General features: G+C 49.9%; 1 protein-coding gene across 8 annotated transcripts; it reads right to left on the reverse strand.

Moving 5' to 3' along the window:
- Positions 1 to 4,788: 4,788 nt before the first annotated feature.
- On the reverse strand, positions 4,789 to 15,405 carry canx (calnexin). Of its 8 annotated transcripts, none has more exons than XM_078954448.1 (15): positions 15,266 to 15,405; positions 10,342 to 10,575; positions 10,133 to 10,206; positions 9,990 to 10,048; positions 9,682 to 9,823; positions 9,534 to 9,615; positions 9,004 to 9,196; positions 8,747 to 8,936; positions 8,567 to 8,680; positions 8,306 to 8,462; positions 8,018 to 8,233; positions 7,063 to 7,182; positions 5,931 to 6,036; positions 5,803 to 5,861; positions 4,789 to 5,732 (listed from the first exon to the last, which is right to left on the reverse strand). In XM_078954448.1, exons 2-15 carry the CDS (start codon positions 10,570 to 10,572, stop codon positions 5,679 to 5,681), a joined length of 1,797 nt encoding a protein of 598 aa, XP_078810574.1. In that variant the 5' UTR covers positions 10,573 to 10,575; positions 15,266 to 15,405; the 3' UTR covers positions 4,789 to 5,678. The 8 variants fall into 8 exon arrangements, with proteins under 8 accessions (XP_078810574.1, XP_011491573.1, XP_004084971.1 ...); XM_011493271.4 differs by having other exon boundaries at positions 4,789 to 5,735; XM_004084923.5 differs by having other exon boundaries at positions 5,931 to 6,039.
- Positions 15,406 to 16,484: the final 1,079 nt, after the last annotated feature.

A 16,484-nucleotide genomic window follows, 5' to 3' on the forward strand; every position in this document is an offset into this window, starting at 1 on the left:
CAGTTGTTCTTTTCTCACCAAGCTGCTTGGCAATTGCCCCGTAGCCACTTCCAGCTTTGTGAAGGTCTACAATTTTGTCTCTTGTGTCTTTTGACAGCTCTTTGGTTTTGTCCATGTTGGTAGTTAGACTTCTGACTGATTGTGGGGGGGCACAGGTGCCTTTATGCAGGCTAACCACCTCAAACAGGAGCCACTCATTTAGAATCATGAGCAGAGTGGAGTTGGACTATTTCAAAGCAGAACAGCAGCTCTTTGCTGGTCAGACATCTATCTGATAATCAAGTGATCACATACTTATTTGTCACAGTAATATAAAAAAAATTGTTCAACATGATTTCTGAATGTTTCTTCAGATTCTGTCTCTCACTGTGGAAATGCACCTATGATGAACATTTTAGACCCTCCATGTTTTCTATGTGGGAGAACTTGCTAAATCACAGGGTGATCAAATACTTATTGACCTCACTGTATAATCTTCATACGCCGTCATTAAAATCTCAGACTCCGTCTCACTTTAGTATAGCGCTCTGTTTTTTCTCCACGCATTTCCATGGTGACTCCGCAAATCGGCGATCCATTGAGAATGTCTGTATGTTCTTGCTGTGCACGTGCATTAACCCAGGGTTGCCAAGTGGAGCGTAATTACGTTAACTCATATCCGGTCTTTTGGAACCGACATACCCAGAGTAAGCAAGTTCAGGTGGACTTCAGCCAAAGTTCAGGATTAAAGTCAGGGGAGTTTAATGTTGCTTTCTGAAATGCCCCCCTGGTGACTCGACCGACACCAAAACACAGCCGTGAATGTGTGCAGTGAAGACCATGTGACCGGATGATGCAATGACGGTCTACCGTCCTGTTCACTGGTGAGAGTCAGGTCACGTTTCACAGAAATGATGGTCGTCAGCGTTGCTGTAAGAGGCGAGGAGAGCAATACACCGAGGTCAACTTGGTCTCCAGGGTTGGTTTTAGGGGAGGAGGAGGAGGAGGAGGAGCAGACATCACCAGTCAGAACAAAAGCTTAATGATGGCTCCTTTCACACCTGCATTATCATTTGACCACATGTTGTCTGTTCACAGCAGAATCTTCCAAATGCAGCACGAGTCCTCTAATCAACTCCAGGGGCCTCATTTATAAACGTTGCGTACGCACAAAAGAAGGCGTACGCCACTCTCTACGCAATAGTTGATATTTATAAAAAGCAAACTTGACGGGAAAATGTGCGGTCCTTCACGCTCTGACCCAGGCGTACGCACAAAAACGGGTGAAATGAGAAACGGCGACACCGCCGGCAGATGGAAGAAACACGTGAAAGTGAAAATGACAATACTGCCTCTCAGAAATAACATGAAGACTTCACAAAGCAAGTCTGACAATTAACAGCTACACCAACACCCGTTTGATCGATCAGCAGTGAAACAAACAAAAAAAAAAATCAAACGAAAATTACAACAGAAATTCAAATGAACACTTATTTGCAAAAAGAAAAGTGAAAAATGTTCTGCAATATTGGCATGTTGTGCAATTCATCCTCATAAATAATATAAATAATATAGTTAACAGAACGAAATAATGTACAAAACTGATATTCTCGTCAGTGTGTCCGTCTGGCGGAGCAGATATAGGTGCGGACGGACGGACAGACGTACTACTTGTCCACTGGGGAAAGTTGTTTTCATAGTAAAATATTTCTTCATAAGCTACAGACTTATGGTATTCATGCATATGCCTTTAGTTTGTTTTATTTTTGATAAAACAATGTATGGCGTATGTCCTAACCATTCAGAAAGCAACAAGACATTACATTTGCGCTGATCAATTTCCCATTTCCACGTCGATTATTCCCGACATATGTAGCTTGTCAGATGTAATTAAATGGAGGGAAATAAAATGCCCCATCACGATGCGTAATGACGCACAATGGCTGATCTTGCTCTCTTAGAAGATGTGGCAAATGGAAGAATTCGGAGTGAACGCATCTTTAGACAGCAAGAAGACTTGTTGGCAAACGAGGACCAGGGGCTTATGAGCCGGTTCCCACTTCCTGGAGCCGTCCTCTTGGACCTCTGCAGGCTTTGGGGCCCGGCGTTACAGAGGAGCACTCGGAGGAACCACGCGTGTCACCCGGTGCATCCGGCGCTCCGGTGCCCCTCCCAATGGAGCGCTAGACGTTTTTTTGCCTCGACTTTGATGTCCGACCCTTTCTTTTTTATTTTGGCCACGGTCCGAGGTTGTGAGGCTACAGCATTTTCGGCGTCTGCCACCGTTTGCCGCTCACGTGCCTTTCTGGCATTAGTAATGCCCACACTGTGCCCTCCAAACAACATTATTCTCCTCTTTTCCACCTCGCCAACGATAACTTCTATTTCACATTGAGTGAAGTTACGTTTTTTTGATTTCCTCTCTGTGTTTGCCATGGTTTCACAATCCATGAATATTCATTTGTGGGCGTTTCACGGACTATTTATGGGCAACTATGGGCGTGTCATGAGGCCGCAAAAGCTGCGCTGCATTTAGAATTGGTTGTGATTTATTAAGGGAAAGATGCGTAGGATGTGCGTGCGCATGGTTTTATAAATCCGAATATTTCTGTGCGTACGCACGTCCTATGTTTCATCCGTACGCCACTTCTGACGCAAATCCTACGCAAAGTTTTAGAAATGAGGCCCCAGGCCTTTTATCTGCTTCACTCATGATGACATAACAAGGGAATTGTCCACACCTGCCCATGCAATAGCATGGAAGTCAACTGTCCAATCACTTACCAACCCATGAAATGAAGGGATTGTGTTTAAAAATGCTTTAGTTTTTCACATTTTGATGCAATCTTTTTGTTCAACCCATGGAATAAAAGCTGAAAGTCTGCACTTCAATGGCATCTGAGTTGTTTTATTTCAAATTCACTGTGGTAATGTACAGAAACTAAATTAGGAAAAATGCGTCTCTGTCCAAATATTTATGGTCCTGACTGTGTATACAACTATAAAACTTAAATTAATTAATTCAATTGGTAACAAGTAATTGCGTTAAATTTATTTAACCCAATTTCTTAAGTTTTTTCAACTCAATTATTGTTTTTACAACTCAAATTTGCATATTTATCTAATTAAATATCATATTACTCCAATTCAATTAAATGTTTTTCCATCTTAATTTATTGTACTTCTTGAACTCTCAAATGTCTAAATTAGAGGCTGCAGATTTTCTCATTTTAATAAAATTAAAATAAATAATACAATGGGCATTTATAATATATACCATACATTTAATTATCATGACTCTGTCACTTCAGTTCTTATACCATTTTATACCATGGTCTGGGTGAATACTCGATTCTGATTGGCTGCTGGGTGCGCATTAAAAAGTGAAATACCACAGGATAACCGCACGGTGAAAAAAGAAGTTCTGGTCAGCCTTTTGCTTCATCATTTGGACAAAAACAAGCAGTAAGAGGAGAACTTTCTCTCTGAACTGATGTTTTATTTAACACATCAAGATGATATGTATCACTTGGTGCGGCGCAACGCGGACTATTTGTTTTTGTGAGAAAAGCGATCCAAATTGGAAAAAAAGAAGAATTAAGACTAAAAACGGGTTACTATTTATTTCTTTTGTAAGTGACCGTGGTATAAGCCTTGGAGGTGTCCATTATCACTTTTTAATGCACGCTGTGGAACCCTGAACCGTGTGACGCAAAGCGGAGGGCAGCTGCTTCCGCGGTGGTAAATATCCTCATCATCATCTTCCTCCCTCTCTCTCATGGTGCAGAAAGAATTAAGGTAGACAAAACACAGTAAAACAACTAAACACATTTGGTCAAAAGCCCACACTTAAACCCAAATCCGTCCAGACAGGCAAAGGGAATGGTATCCCACAATCCCTTGCGGTGCCGATCTAACAGCAGCACCAAAATTACACCTACTTAATTGAATTAATTTGAATGAAAGTAAGTTATTTTTAAACTGACTTAACCAAAAAAAAGATTTATCTTAACTGAAGCAAATAATGAAGTTATATCAAAGTAAAAGTTTCTCTTTCCAACATCCATATGTGGTCTCATCACCCTCTCACGGTGGAAAAAGTATTATCTGAGCTTCTTCATCCACTAAATCATCTTCAAATGGACACGCCATGCTGCTTCACCTCTCTGAAAACAAACCAACCTTCAACTAAACCTGCTCCGGACCAGGTTATGTTCAGAGCATGAGTTGCTATGGCAACTTGACCTACCCTGAAACATACCTCCATTTCTGGAACAGAAAGCTGAGGTTATCAACTTCCTTAGCCTCAAACTTACCCTTATAACTAAAACCTGCCTTCTGGATACCCGCCTGGGGCCTGTTTCAGAAAGGAGGTTAAGTGTAAACTCTGAGTGTGTTAACCCTGAAATCAGGGAAACCCTGGGTTTTCCGTTTCAGAATGGGAGGTTTGTTAAACCAGAGAAAGCAGAGTAAAGTTGAATGGTCAAAGTTGATGGTTCAAACACCAGAGCAAGACTGGAATACCTGAACTCAGGTAAAAGGAGCAGCGACTGAAGACTTTTGGCAGTTTCTGTAGAAAGTGGGAGATGTAAACACAACTGCCCCCCGATGAAAGGTTCTGAGCGTCCACACGTGGAGAGTCCGACAACCATGTAGACCCTGCAGGACCAGCACAGACTGCCTGTGGCCATCTTCATGACCTGACCCAAACAGGGTCTCCGCTTCTTTGTTGGGAGGACAGACCAATTAAAAAGGAAGCCCCACCCTGTGGGCGTGGCCAACGAGCTTCTAGACAGAGTCTGCACTGGATCTGGTTCCATTTGGCCTTTTTATTCAAAACAAATTGGACTCACACGTACACACACACACACACCAGCCTGCATCATCACAGTATTTTCTAATCTTGCGGCGTGTTGGTCCAAACGGGCCGGGCCAGCACACGGAGGCGACTAAGAGTTAAAGTTTTACCAGCAGGTCCAGAGTTCAGTGCTCAGTCTTTGAACGCATCGCTGCACTGCAGAATGGGGGGGGTCCACAGTGCTGCTGATCTACAACCAAGGACGAAGCTGCAGCTCCTCAGTTCACCAGGGGGCGGAGTTAGACGTGAAGGGTTTTCTGCCGTTAGGGGCGGAGCAGAGGACGGCCACGGCGGTGACGGACTGCCTCGCCATGACATCACATGATCAACAGACAAAAACCACAGCGTGGGATCGGGGGAGGGGGTCAACATCATCACGGTGAGTTTACTTCTGTCTAACAGGACCGCCAAAAGCCCGGTTCTGACCCGAGACAGGCCACAAGAACAGCAGAACCTGAGGATCCGTCAGGTTGAAGTTTTCAAAGGAAGCTTCCAGCTCGTGTTCTGATGTTCTGATCCGGTTTGGGGTCCGGCAGCTAAACCTTTACTTCAGAAACTAGCAGCTGTTAGTAGTTAGTCTGGTCACTAGGTGGCGAGGGGGCTGGCTGACCGGCGGTCCCTGGAGCAGACTGGCAGAGGTGGGGGCGGAGCCTATTCAGGAATGATGCAGGAAGTATTAGTGAATCTCAGGTAAATGCTTTCAGTCACACAGACTCAGTCCTGCTGGACTTTCTCTCCGTCTGGAAGGGTGGCCAACGTCCCGCTGGTGTCGCTGCTTCACTGGTTCCTTTGAGGAGGAGGAGGAGGAGATGAGGAGGGGGAGGGGAATCGGACCGACACCTCAGTCCTTCCTGGTCCGGTTCCTGCGAGATCTTCGAAGCTCATCTTCCAGCTTCTGCTGAGAACACAGAGCGCTTTGAACCAGAATTCAGAAGAAGGTGCGGTTCTGCGGACCTGCTCCTCACCTCATCCGCCGCCTCATTCTGCTCCTCCTCTTCATCGTCTTCATCGTTCTTCTCTGCAGCTGGAAGAAAGCAAAATTTAGCCAGCAGGAAGGGGCGGAGCCTGAGGAAGGTGGAGATGAGGAATCCACCTGGACTCTTCTCTTCTTCCTCCTCCTCCTCCTCCTCCTCTTCCTCCTTCACGTCAGGCTGCGGTTCGTCCGTCTTCTTGTAGTCTGCCGGAGACGCCGTGCTCTTCTTCTTCACAGCAAACACAGAGAGGTTAGCAGCTCAGCGGATCACGGGCCGGTCCAGAACTATCACTGACACCCCAAAGATCCTGGACTCTGACCAGAGGACTCCCGCCACGCCGTTTCCCCCCTCAATCATCTGCACCGGACCAGCTGCTCACAGTTCTGCCAGATGGTCCTGGTTCTGGTTCAGAACCACTTTGTGTTCTTCAGCTTCGGGAGGTCATTTGAGGCTTCTAAAGGACAGAACCAGGCCGCCATATCCCGTCAGCTCTGAGTGTTTGCTACTGCCTTTTGGGACAGGAAGCAGGTCCAGGACTGGTTCTGAAGGTCCATGAGCTCAACCTTCAGGACTGGTTCTGAATAGAACCTGTTCTGAAAACACAATGGCTGCTTCCACTCACTGGTTTTCACCTGAAGCGTTGGCAACAGGTGAGTTCACCTAAGTAGAACAAATCCTGACCCGGGATGTGGAGCGGCCTCAGGTCCAGACCCCCCAGCACAGACGGCGGCAGATCAGGACTTTGGAGACGTCTGCTCAGTGTGAACAGCAGAACACAAACTACACCACAGCAGCACAGACGCACAACCACAGGAGGCTACGCTAACGGCAGCAGTCACCGGGCCAGAGGGGGCGGGGCCGGTTGGCGTTCCGGCCCGGTCCAACTCCTCCTGTAAGCCGGTCAGGCTGAGGCCAGCGTGAGCCGCAGAGCTCTGTGGACAGTCCGTCAGAAGGTTAAGCAGGAGGCGCCACTCTCAGAGAACAAGGCCCCGCCCCCTTAAAGCAGCGGCTGTGAAGATGTGCATGTTCTAAACCTGAACCAGGGTCAGAACCAGAACTTGGACCAGAACTTAACCAAGTTCCACATGATCAAACCGGGTCAGAAGCCACTGAACTCCATCCTGGTTTTCGATCAGCTTTACTGATCGTGGACTTTCTACAGATTCACATGGACACATGTGTGTGTGTGTGTGTGTCTGTGTGTGTTTGTGTGTGTGTCTGTGTGTGTTTGTGTGTGTGCGCGTGAGTTACCTTGCCGGAGCAGCAGAACACAAACAGCAGGACTAGCGGCAGACCGACGGTTAGAACGTAGACGATCCAAAGCCACGGGCGCTCCTCTGCAGCCGTCAGCATCTGAGCAGCCAGACCAGGCTGCAACCGCACACACACACAAAGACACAGACACACACACCGAGACACAGACACACACACGCACACAGAGACAAACACACACACAGAGACACAGACGCACACACACACACAGACACAGAGACAAACACACACAGAGACAAAGTCAGCACACTCCCTCAGTCATTCTGGTCCACAGTCTCATCCCCTCCCGTCTGGATGACTGCAACTCCCCCTCATCTGGACCCCCCCCCCCACAAAACTACCACCAGAACTCTGCTGCTTGGATCAGAACCCAAACCCCCTCCTCTCTGCAGAAGCTCCACTGGCTTCCATGTAGCCACTCCCACCTGCTCCCTTAGGTCCGCCTCCTCGCTCCAGCTTGTTATGCTGCCGCTCGGCTGGTCACCATGGGGGGCAGAGCATTCAGCCGCTCTCCTTCAGACTAGCACCCCCCCCCCTCATTAATTGATGATTCTATGGTTTTGTTCTGCTTTAATGTTTCTTTTACTTGTGTCGTATCTGTAAGGAGACTATGGAGTCTAGATGATCAACACATCCATCATTATCAGAAGTTCACGCCAGCGTTTCATGGAGGACCTTCTGCTTTGCGTCGTACTTCGTCTCCAAACTCATGACGACCGTTTCCGACCATCCAGAACCTTTTCCTGCTGATCAGATTCTGTTTGGTCGTCTCCTGTTCTCGGTTTGGACCAGAACTTGGTTTTCCTTTCGGTACATTCTCTGAGCATCCTCATGTTCAGAAATGTGAACATAAACCGTTTCAGACAGTATTCTAACCCCCCCACAGGGACTACATGGTCTTCAACAGAACCGGATCTTCAGAACCAGAACTCACCTCGGCGGCCCCCTCTGCGGCCTTCTTCAGCCCCCAGCCGTCAGCGGCCCAGCGGTCGGCCGTGTTGCGGTCGTTGGTGATGAAGAAGTTATCAAAGAAGATGTCGGAGGTCATGGACCAGAGCTCCAGCCCCACGGCGCTGAAGGCCGTCATCCTGAAGGGCTCCAGGTCCTCAAAGAAGGCCGGGTTGGGGATCTTCCTGGGTTTCCAGATGCCCTGAAGGTCAAAAACCTTCAGCTTCGCGGATCTGGATCCTCCAAAAACCAACCTACGGGGCCACAGACTCACCTGGTAGTTGGGGTTGTCGATCATGGGGGCCTTCCACTTGCCCTTGTGGTTGGGGTTGTCAATCATTGGTCGTTTCCATTCACCGCAGCCGGGGGCGCTCTCGCAGGCGGGGTTGGGGATCTGGGGAGCCTCCCATTCGCCGTCCATGTCCTCGTCCCTGACGGACACGCAGACGGGCGTGGTAAGGGGGATCTTGCTCTTACGAGCCAATCAGAAGCAGGAACACAGAAGGAGGGGCAGGGGGTTGTCATGGTAACTCACCAGTCGTCAGGTTTGACGGCGTCAGGGTCTCCGATGTACTCGGGTTCGTCGTCCAGCCAGCCGTCCGGTTTGACTGCGTTGTCGTCGGGGATCTGGGCGGGGGCGTCCTCGTCCCTGAGGAGAACACAGGCTGAGCGTCGGGGAACCCTCCCAGAGCAGAACCGGGGTTCTGAGGCTCACCAGTCCTCGGGCTTCACAGCGTCCGGATCTTGGATCTTGGGCCTCTCGTCCCAATCCTCCGGTTTGTGGTCTTCGGGGTCCTCGATCTCAGCAGGGGGGTTGACAGGTGGGGTCATGTCCTTGAGCAGGTTCCCGCTGTTGACCACCGTCTGGTCCACCAGCACCTCAAAGCTGTTGTCGGGGTTCACCACTAGAGGGCGACACAGGGGTTAGAGAGCGTGGACGAGCATCCACCCGGACTGCGTGGCGCGGCGTACCCAGACTGAACAGGTGCGTCTTCTTGTCGGTGAAGTAGGAGCGCAGGTCAGCGTCGGGCTTCTTGGCGTGCTTCTCTTCGTACTCTCCCGTTTTTGGGTTCTTGTGCCTGAAGATGAAGTGCAGCTTGTAGTCTTCCCCACATTTGTCCGGTCCAAACATGATGGTGTACGGGGTTCTGTCCACGAACTGGTCCTGCAGGACCATCAGAGGTTAGCATCAGAGGGGGAGGAGGGTGTGTCTGTGTGCGTGTGTGTGACTGCGCATGTGTTAGATCAGGGGTCCCCAAATCCAGGCCTGGGGGGCCGGTGTCCTGCATGTTTTCCAACCACCCTGCCATTGAAGCTCCTTATTGGCTAACACCTGAACCAGGTGCTCAGCAGCAGGCCGGGCCTCAGGTTCTGGATTTGGGGACCCCCGAGTTAGAGTTCCAGGTCGTTTCCTGTCTGCAGATGCTAAATATCTTTCAGTCCAACCGCACCGGCTGAATATGATTGAGGTCAAAGGTCAACGTGAAGCCTTTGGCACTGACCAGGTTGAGCTCCGGCGTCTCTGTCAGCAGCTTGACATAGGCGCCGCCGCAGTCGATGCCAGACTGGAAGTTGACCTCGTACCTGAGAAGCAGAGTCAGAGTCAGGGGGCGGAGTCTGAACGACGCGCTGCAGAGGAGCGGCTCTTACTGGACGATGAGCGGTTTGGTGTCGAAGGTGAAAGGTCGCAGCAGCCGGGCAGAGATGGCGTGATGTTTAGCGCGGGACTTCAGGACCAGACCTTTGTCTCCGGGGAGCTTACTGTCCTTCATCTCCTCCACGGCCCATTTCCCTGTGATCAACATCATCGGGAGCGATTAGCCCCCCAGCTAAGACCTCGTCTGGAGAGACCGTTAGGGTCTCAGAGAAGCTCCGCCTTCATTTATTCACACAGAACCAGGCAGACGGGCCTGTGCGACAGGAAAACCAGGCAGCATCAGCCGTGGACCAGAACCCACCGTCATACTTGGCGATCTCTTCGTCGGCGGCGTCCTTCTTGGCCTTGGACAGAACCCACCTGCAAGCAGACAGAAGCGGGTTTGGAATCAGTCGGCCTGTCAGCTCTCAGGTCCGTTCTGACCGAACCGCGCCAGCAGCTCACCCGTCCAGGGTCCCGCGGTCAAAAGACTCTGCAAAGAAGTGCTCCCCCACCGGCTCCGGGGCCTTGTAGGTCACCTGAAAACCAAGAAGATGAGCCACATCTACATCATGCTGGACCCAGACGTCCTGGTTCTGATCCGACACTCACAGCCCCCATTACAGATGAAAAGTCTAAACTCTAGCCCCCCCTGCTGGTTGTCTGGGTCGTACCTTTGGTACTGGGGGGGTTTTAGGGGCTGGCGGGGCTTCGTCTTCCCCCTCTTCTTCCAGTCCTTCCCCTTCGTCGTCGGTACCGGCCAAACCCAGATCCAGCTCGTCCTCCACGTCCAGGTCATCGTCTAGACCTTCCTCCAGGCCGCCCTCAGCCCAAGAGACGGGGGCCAGACTGAGGAAGAGGAGGCCCGCCGCCACAAGAAGGAACAACGTCACACGCTGATGCATGGTCTGAGGAGAGGAGGAAGAGGAGTCACCTTCACTGATGAAGATCCGCTCAGATTGTTGTGAGAACAAACGGGAAACGCTTTTTCAGAACCCAGAACCTCAGAGGAACCTTCAGGTTCTGAAATGATGGGGTCGCGTGAACAGATGATGGAGGATCAGGTTTGTGTCGTCTGGTGCAGGTCTACGGGTCCCACAGGAGGAGACCTCTGTTTGCCACACCGTATGGCGCCAAGTGACGGCGCCACCGCCCAAATAGGCCTGACCACCGACTGACTGACGGGTCGGCAACCTGCAGCTCTTTCATCTCTGAGCGGCAAACAGGAAAGGCTCATGAAAGGATTTAAAAACACCAACGGGCCGAGCTTTAAAAACATCTAAATGCAGATCAGTTCCAAGTAGAGTTCTAGTGACTATGGACCCGGACAATGTTCTGACCCGGGCAGGACGACGCAGGAGAATTCAGAGAAAATGGAAGTTCCTGAAGGAAACAGGACGTTGAATGGCAGCTGGAATTAGCAAACAACAAAGTCTCAAATGTGGCGAGACATCCCCGAATAAACATGGAGCTTCTCCCCAAAACTTCCTGATCCAGGAGAGAAAACAGATGAATGCTGGTTCATGACGACACACAGCAGTTCCCTCCCTGCTGCTCCCACTGTCCGGTCCGGTGTGAACACTTCAGGCTGAACGTGTGTTCATGAAACCGCATGCATCTCCCCCTTGAACCCACAACACATGCGCGGTGTGAATGTAGCATCGGACCGAGCTGGACCAATCACGGATAACTGACCACGGCGGCGTCTATTGCAAAGAAATGGCGACTGAATTGACTTGATCTGGACGTGGAAGTGAACCGTTTTCTGTGGATGACGTCACACAGACTCAGTCCAGTTCTGCGATACAGTCTCTGGCTCAGACGCTGCAAAACCTAAATGAGAGACATCTATTTGTGACGCCCTTCCTAAACGGTGAAAATGCGTCCTTATCCTCAGTCGGACTTTGACACAATGCAGCTCTTTTGTTTGGACCTTCCCATTTCCTTCACAGCTGTAATCTACCTGAGGTCAGTGAATGCAGCGTTCATCAGGTCACTATATTCTATAACCACCACCACCTCTACCTGCCTCTAGAGCAGGGGTCGGGAACCTTTTTGGCCAAGAGAGCCATAAACGCCACATATTTTGAAATGTAATTTCGAAAGAGCCATACAATAATGTAGTGTCCCTTTCCCACACTGAGGCACGGAGACTTAACCTCTTTTAAAGTTCTTTATTCCGATTACTGCAGACCGCAACGAACGCCGTACAATTAATTCAGCAACTCCTGAATCTCTCCCGCCGAGACGAGTGCGCTTCTCCCAACTTTATATTCCCCTGCTACCCCTGCAGCCCCTCCCATTTCCCTTATTTGGCCCATAGCTGAACCCCATTGGTCCAAACTACCTAACAACAGGCTGAGCGACAGAACTGAGAGCCAATCAGATCTCTGCTTGACGCGTTCAATGAACTCCAGAACTTTTAACCTGGCCCAACAGCCATCCAACTCAGTCCGCGACAATTTGTTTAAAACTAAAATACAAGTGAATGTGTGCATTTGATTTAATTTCAACATTTTTAAAATACAATAAGTCTGTGGATTCTTTTTAATAACATCGTTATGCTGTTGCTAATAAATGGTGAGTATTTCTCGTGGTAGTTTTGCTGATGGTCTAGTCTGGTTGATACGAGGTGAGTTTCTGCTTCATGCAGGCGTTGAGACTTTAAACGTGATCGTAGGTCTGAATGTTCTGTAGATGTGACAAAGACTGCTCACATGCAGACGGGGAGCCAAACACACACTCACACGCTGCAGTGAGTGACGGGCAGCAGGTTTTACGTATTTACAATCCCTGCGCGATTCACCTGCTGTCCCCACAACACCTCAGCCCCACCCTCTGCTTTCTCCCTCACACATCCCGTCCCCGCATCTGCGCGCTCTTTCTCAGAGACGGGAGCGCGCAGTTTTAGGCACGGCAATTCACAGGTTTCCAGCTGGTACAAACTCTGTGAAATAATAGATAATAGTAAACTGATAGCGCTGGCGCAGATTTCTCTCTCTAAGCACCGCTACTACTGCGCGCCTCTGGCATCGCATCGCGCCCGAGAAGGACTGGTCTAATGATAAAAAAAAAAACTATAATTAAAGATTTGTCTGCGAGCCACATGTGACCATCAAAAGAGCCATATATGGCTCGCGAGCCATAGGTTCCCGACCCCTGCTCTAGAGTCTACACCACAGTCCTGCATCCTCCTCCAACCCACACCCATCGCCATGGTGACCAGCCGGCACCCACAGGACACACCCCCTTAGCGTCTTCATCTTTAATGAGATTACAGCCTCTGGGATTACTGCAACACCCCACGGATTAGCAACTCTGCATGTCAACCCTGGTTAGACCAACCCCCCCATACCTGCCACACCTGAGCTGGAGGGAGGGGCTACGGGACACTGAAGGACCCCGCTGTAGCCATGGAGACAGACCCACTCAGGTTGGGGGGGGGGGTCCAGAAAGTCCTGCAGGACTGTTTTCCTGGTCTGGGCCCACACGCCTACTGCACAGCTGACAGTAATCTGATTACCCTGTTGCAGGATTAGCCTGGAGGCTCATGGGAACACAGAGGGACAGGACCCCCCCTCCCAATGTCTCTGAGCTGCTCCTCGATGCTCCAAACATTCAGTTTTCTACGCCATCCTACCACCTCACAATCATCGGATCAAACCAGAACCAGAGAAGCTGGAGGTTCCGCTCATCCGTGTCCTGGTTCTCCTGAATCCGGGTTCTGGTTTCTGCTGACGCGTCAGGCGTTCTGCCACAGGAAGAAGACCGACCACGAATGCTCAACAGCTTTCAAACCACTCCCCGGTCCTTCTGGCTTCTGCGGGGGCAGCACGCTCTCCGGCCGGATCCGATTGGCCGATCAACCGGCAGTTCAGACCTGACCTCTGACCTCTGGGTGAAGACGCTCTGAAGACGCCGGATTCTCTAATCCGTCAGAACAGCCGCTTCAGCCTGCAGGACATCTGCGGCTCCACGCCCTCGCCGCCACAGGCCAGACGCTTAGACCGCCGCTGCAGCAGCGCCTGTCCCTGCAGAACCCCCCACGCTTTCACTGCGCTCATGGCCTGGTGGTCAAACGTCTGACCTTACTCTGACCCATTAAAAGGTAAAACGTGTTCCTGGTTCTGGACGGAGACATTAGAATAAACGTTTCAGCGAACAGGAATGTGAAAACTCCCCAAGACACAAGCTGTGGCGTAGCGGGTGTCCTCCATTTGTTGACCAAACACTAAATCCACACGATGGAGGATCTTCTGAAGGTTCAAACCCCAAAACACAGAAGCAGGAGACTGATGTCAAAGCAGCATGGTCCCAGCAGAACATCCAGATGTTCACTTTTACCGCAAACATGAGGAACTCTGGCCTTGATGAGAGCCGCAGGCTGCCGAGCCGTCTGTAAGGCGGTGGTCGGGCCTGTGTAGGCAGTTACGCCGTCACTCAGCGCCATAAAGCGTCTTACAGTGTGGTAAACATGAGAACACGTGAATGTGACACGCTAAATAAAAGCAATGGAAAGTGAAAATGGTTCAGACGCTCCACCTCATTTACAGGCAAAGCGGTTCACTCATCACCAAACAGGACCGGCGGGTTACATTTCAACCACACAGGTCTTCACCCAGACAGTCCAGGAGCAGGAAGCTCTGGTTCAGAGGCTGCTCGGCATCCCGGTGGCAGCAGGGGGCACCGACACCTTCTCTGGGGGGCGGCTGGTCCCAGGGTTCACCTTGGAGACCAGGTCTCATCCGCCACCAGCACCTTTAGGACGGACATCTGGAGCTTTTTGGTGACGCGTCCCATTCCAGAGGAACCCAGGGGTCTCCAAGCCCGATCCTGAGCTCCTGCCCCGCTTCAGTATCACTGCTCACCTGGATCAGGTGTGTTCAGTCATTCAATCCAGCTCACCAGGAACCGGGTTGGAGGTTCTGGATTAAACTGTGGAACCGGCGTTTCTGTGGTTCCTCTGAACAGGCAGCACTTCACTTTCTGGACGGATCTCTCAGAACTTTCTGCTGTGGTCAGAACCTCAAGAACCTGGAGGATAAAACTGACCCAGTTTCCCTTTCAGGTCGCATCTTATGACAGCGACAAAGGCAGGTTCCGAAGACAGAAGGTTCTGGAACAGGGGAGAACCCTACAACCCGGACTCCAGCTTTTCGGGCTTTACAGTGTCGTCCTGCCGGTTAATTAATACCGGGAGGGGTCCGTTTATTAAGAAACAAGCATAACTTAAATAACGCGTTCAAGAATCGTTCGAGTCCCGGGATCGAACTGCTGCCCCGGTGAAAACACACTACCAGCCCGGAACAGCCGCTGCCCGCCGGCGCTCGAACCAAACACGTGAGGACGGGTTCATTCAAACCCAAAGACAGTTCGAGTCCGGGTTCTGGAGGTTCTCGGTGCAGGAGGCCCGGTAGCAGCGACCAGCCTGCTAACTAAGCTAGCAGCGGTTAGTTAGCCGCCGCAGCAGCGCCGCGGGTTCGGCGTCCATCATGGCGTCAAGCATTCCGACACAAACCGAGACATTTACACCGATTTTATAGCGAAGTTCGTCAACGTTTTTTCGAAAGGACGCCACATTTCCGTCTCTTAGCTTACCTCGGCTGCTCGGTATGACCGCCTGGGAACCACTGAGGGGGGTCACGTGGGACACGGCAGGCTACGGACCGCTCTGCTCTGACGCCGATTGGTCACTGGGAGGACCCGTGTGGGCGGGCCCTGTCAACTGTCATCTGCTGATTGGTGGGAGGACGCTCTGGTCAGACCTCCCCTCGGAGCTGCATCTCGTGGACGGCGGTGATTGGCCAAAATCCCACAGGAAGTGAGCGCTGATTGGTTGTAGAAATTATCACTGAGATTGAAGGGAATCGTTCTTTACTCCGGATCTGATTTAAATCTGTATTTAGTTAAATATTGATTTTACCCCCAAATCTGTGTGTGCGTGTGACATTTACACAACATCCACTCAAATCTGCAAAATGTTTGTGTTTCTGTTTTGTGTTGAAGGTTGGACTCGTTCACACGTGAATACATCATGAACACACCTTTTTCATTTTATTCTTTGATTTTAACATTTAAGTCTGGCTGGGACCTAAAGGTGGATCAAACGGAATATTTCTGCTGTTCTCGGATACTAAAACAAAGATTTGTTGGTTCTAGTTATTGAATAAACAATGATTAATAAATGTTAAAATCTTGAAGTCCAGGGGGGTATTCCCGAAAGCATGTTTAACTCCACTGACTTTAAGCCTGAATTCTGGCTGAAATCTGCCTGAACTTGCTTACTCTGGGTATGTCGGTTCCAACAGACCGGATATGAGTTAACGTAATTACGCTCCACTTGGTAACCCTGGGTTAATGCTCGTGCACAGCAGGTACATTAAGACATTCTCAATGGATCGCTGATTTCTGGAGTCACCATGGAAACGATAAAAAGAAAGTGCTATACTTCAGTGAGACGGAGTCTGAGATTTTAATGACGGCGTATGAAGATTATACGTCCATCAATAAAGTAACACGGCTGCATCATCAGCAAAAGAAAGAGTTTCTGCTTGTAGTAGAAGAACAGACAAAGTAAACGCACGAGTTTCTGATCTTATTTCCATTTTCCTTGTGACGCATATATATATATATATATATATATATATATATATATATATATATATATATATATATATATATATATATATATATATATATATATATATATATCTCTGACTCTCTCTCTCTCTCTCTCTCTATATATATATCTATCTTATGTTCTGTGTTTTCATTGGTCGGTTCGATGAATGTGATTGGAAGAGAGTGGGTGGAGGCG

This window comes from Oryzias latipes, chromosome 10 (assembly GCF_053564925.1).
Source record: "Oryzias latipes strain Hd-rR chromosome 10, Olatipes_Hd-rR_3.1".
NCBI classification, from domain to species: domain Eukaryota; kingdom Metazoa; phylum Chordata; class Actinopteri; order Beloniformes; family Adrianichthyidae; genus Oryzias; species Oryzias latipes.

Excerpts from the sequence above, each read along its gene's own strand:
- canx (XM_011493270.4), bottom strand. The coding sequence starts at position 10,572 with ATGCATCAGCGTGTGACGTTGTTCCTTCTTGTGGCGGCGGGCCTCCTC. Across the intron at positions 8,463-8,566 it reads GCCGTCAAACCTGACGACTG|GGACGAGGACATGGACGGCG; the intron begins GTGAGTTACCAT and ends CGTGTCCGTCAG. Across the intron at positions 5,862-5,930 it reads GGAAGAAGAGAAGAGTCCAG|CTGCAGAGAAGAACGATGAA; the intron begins GTGGATTCCTCA and ends GCTTTCTTCCAG.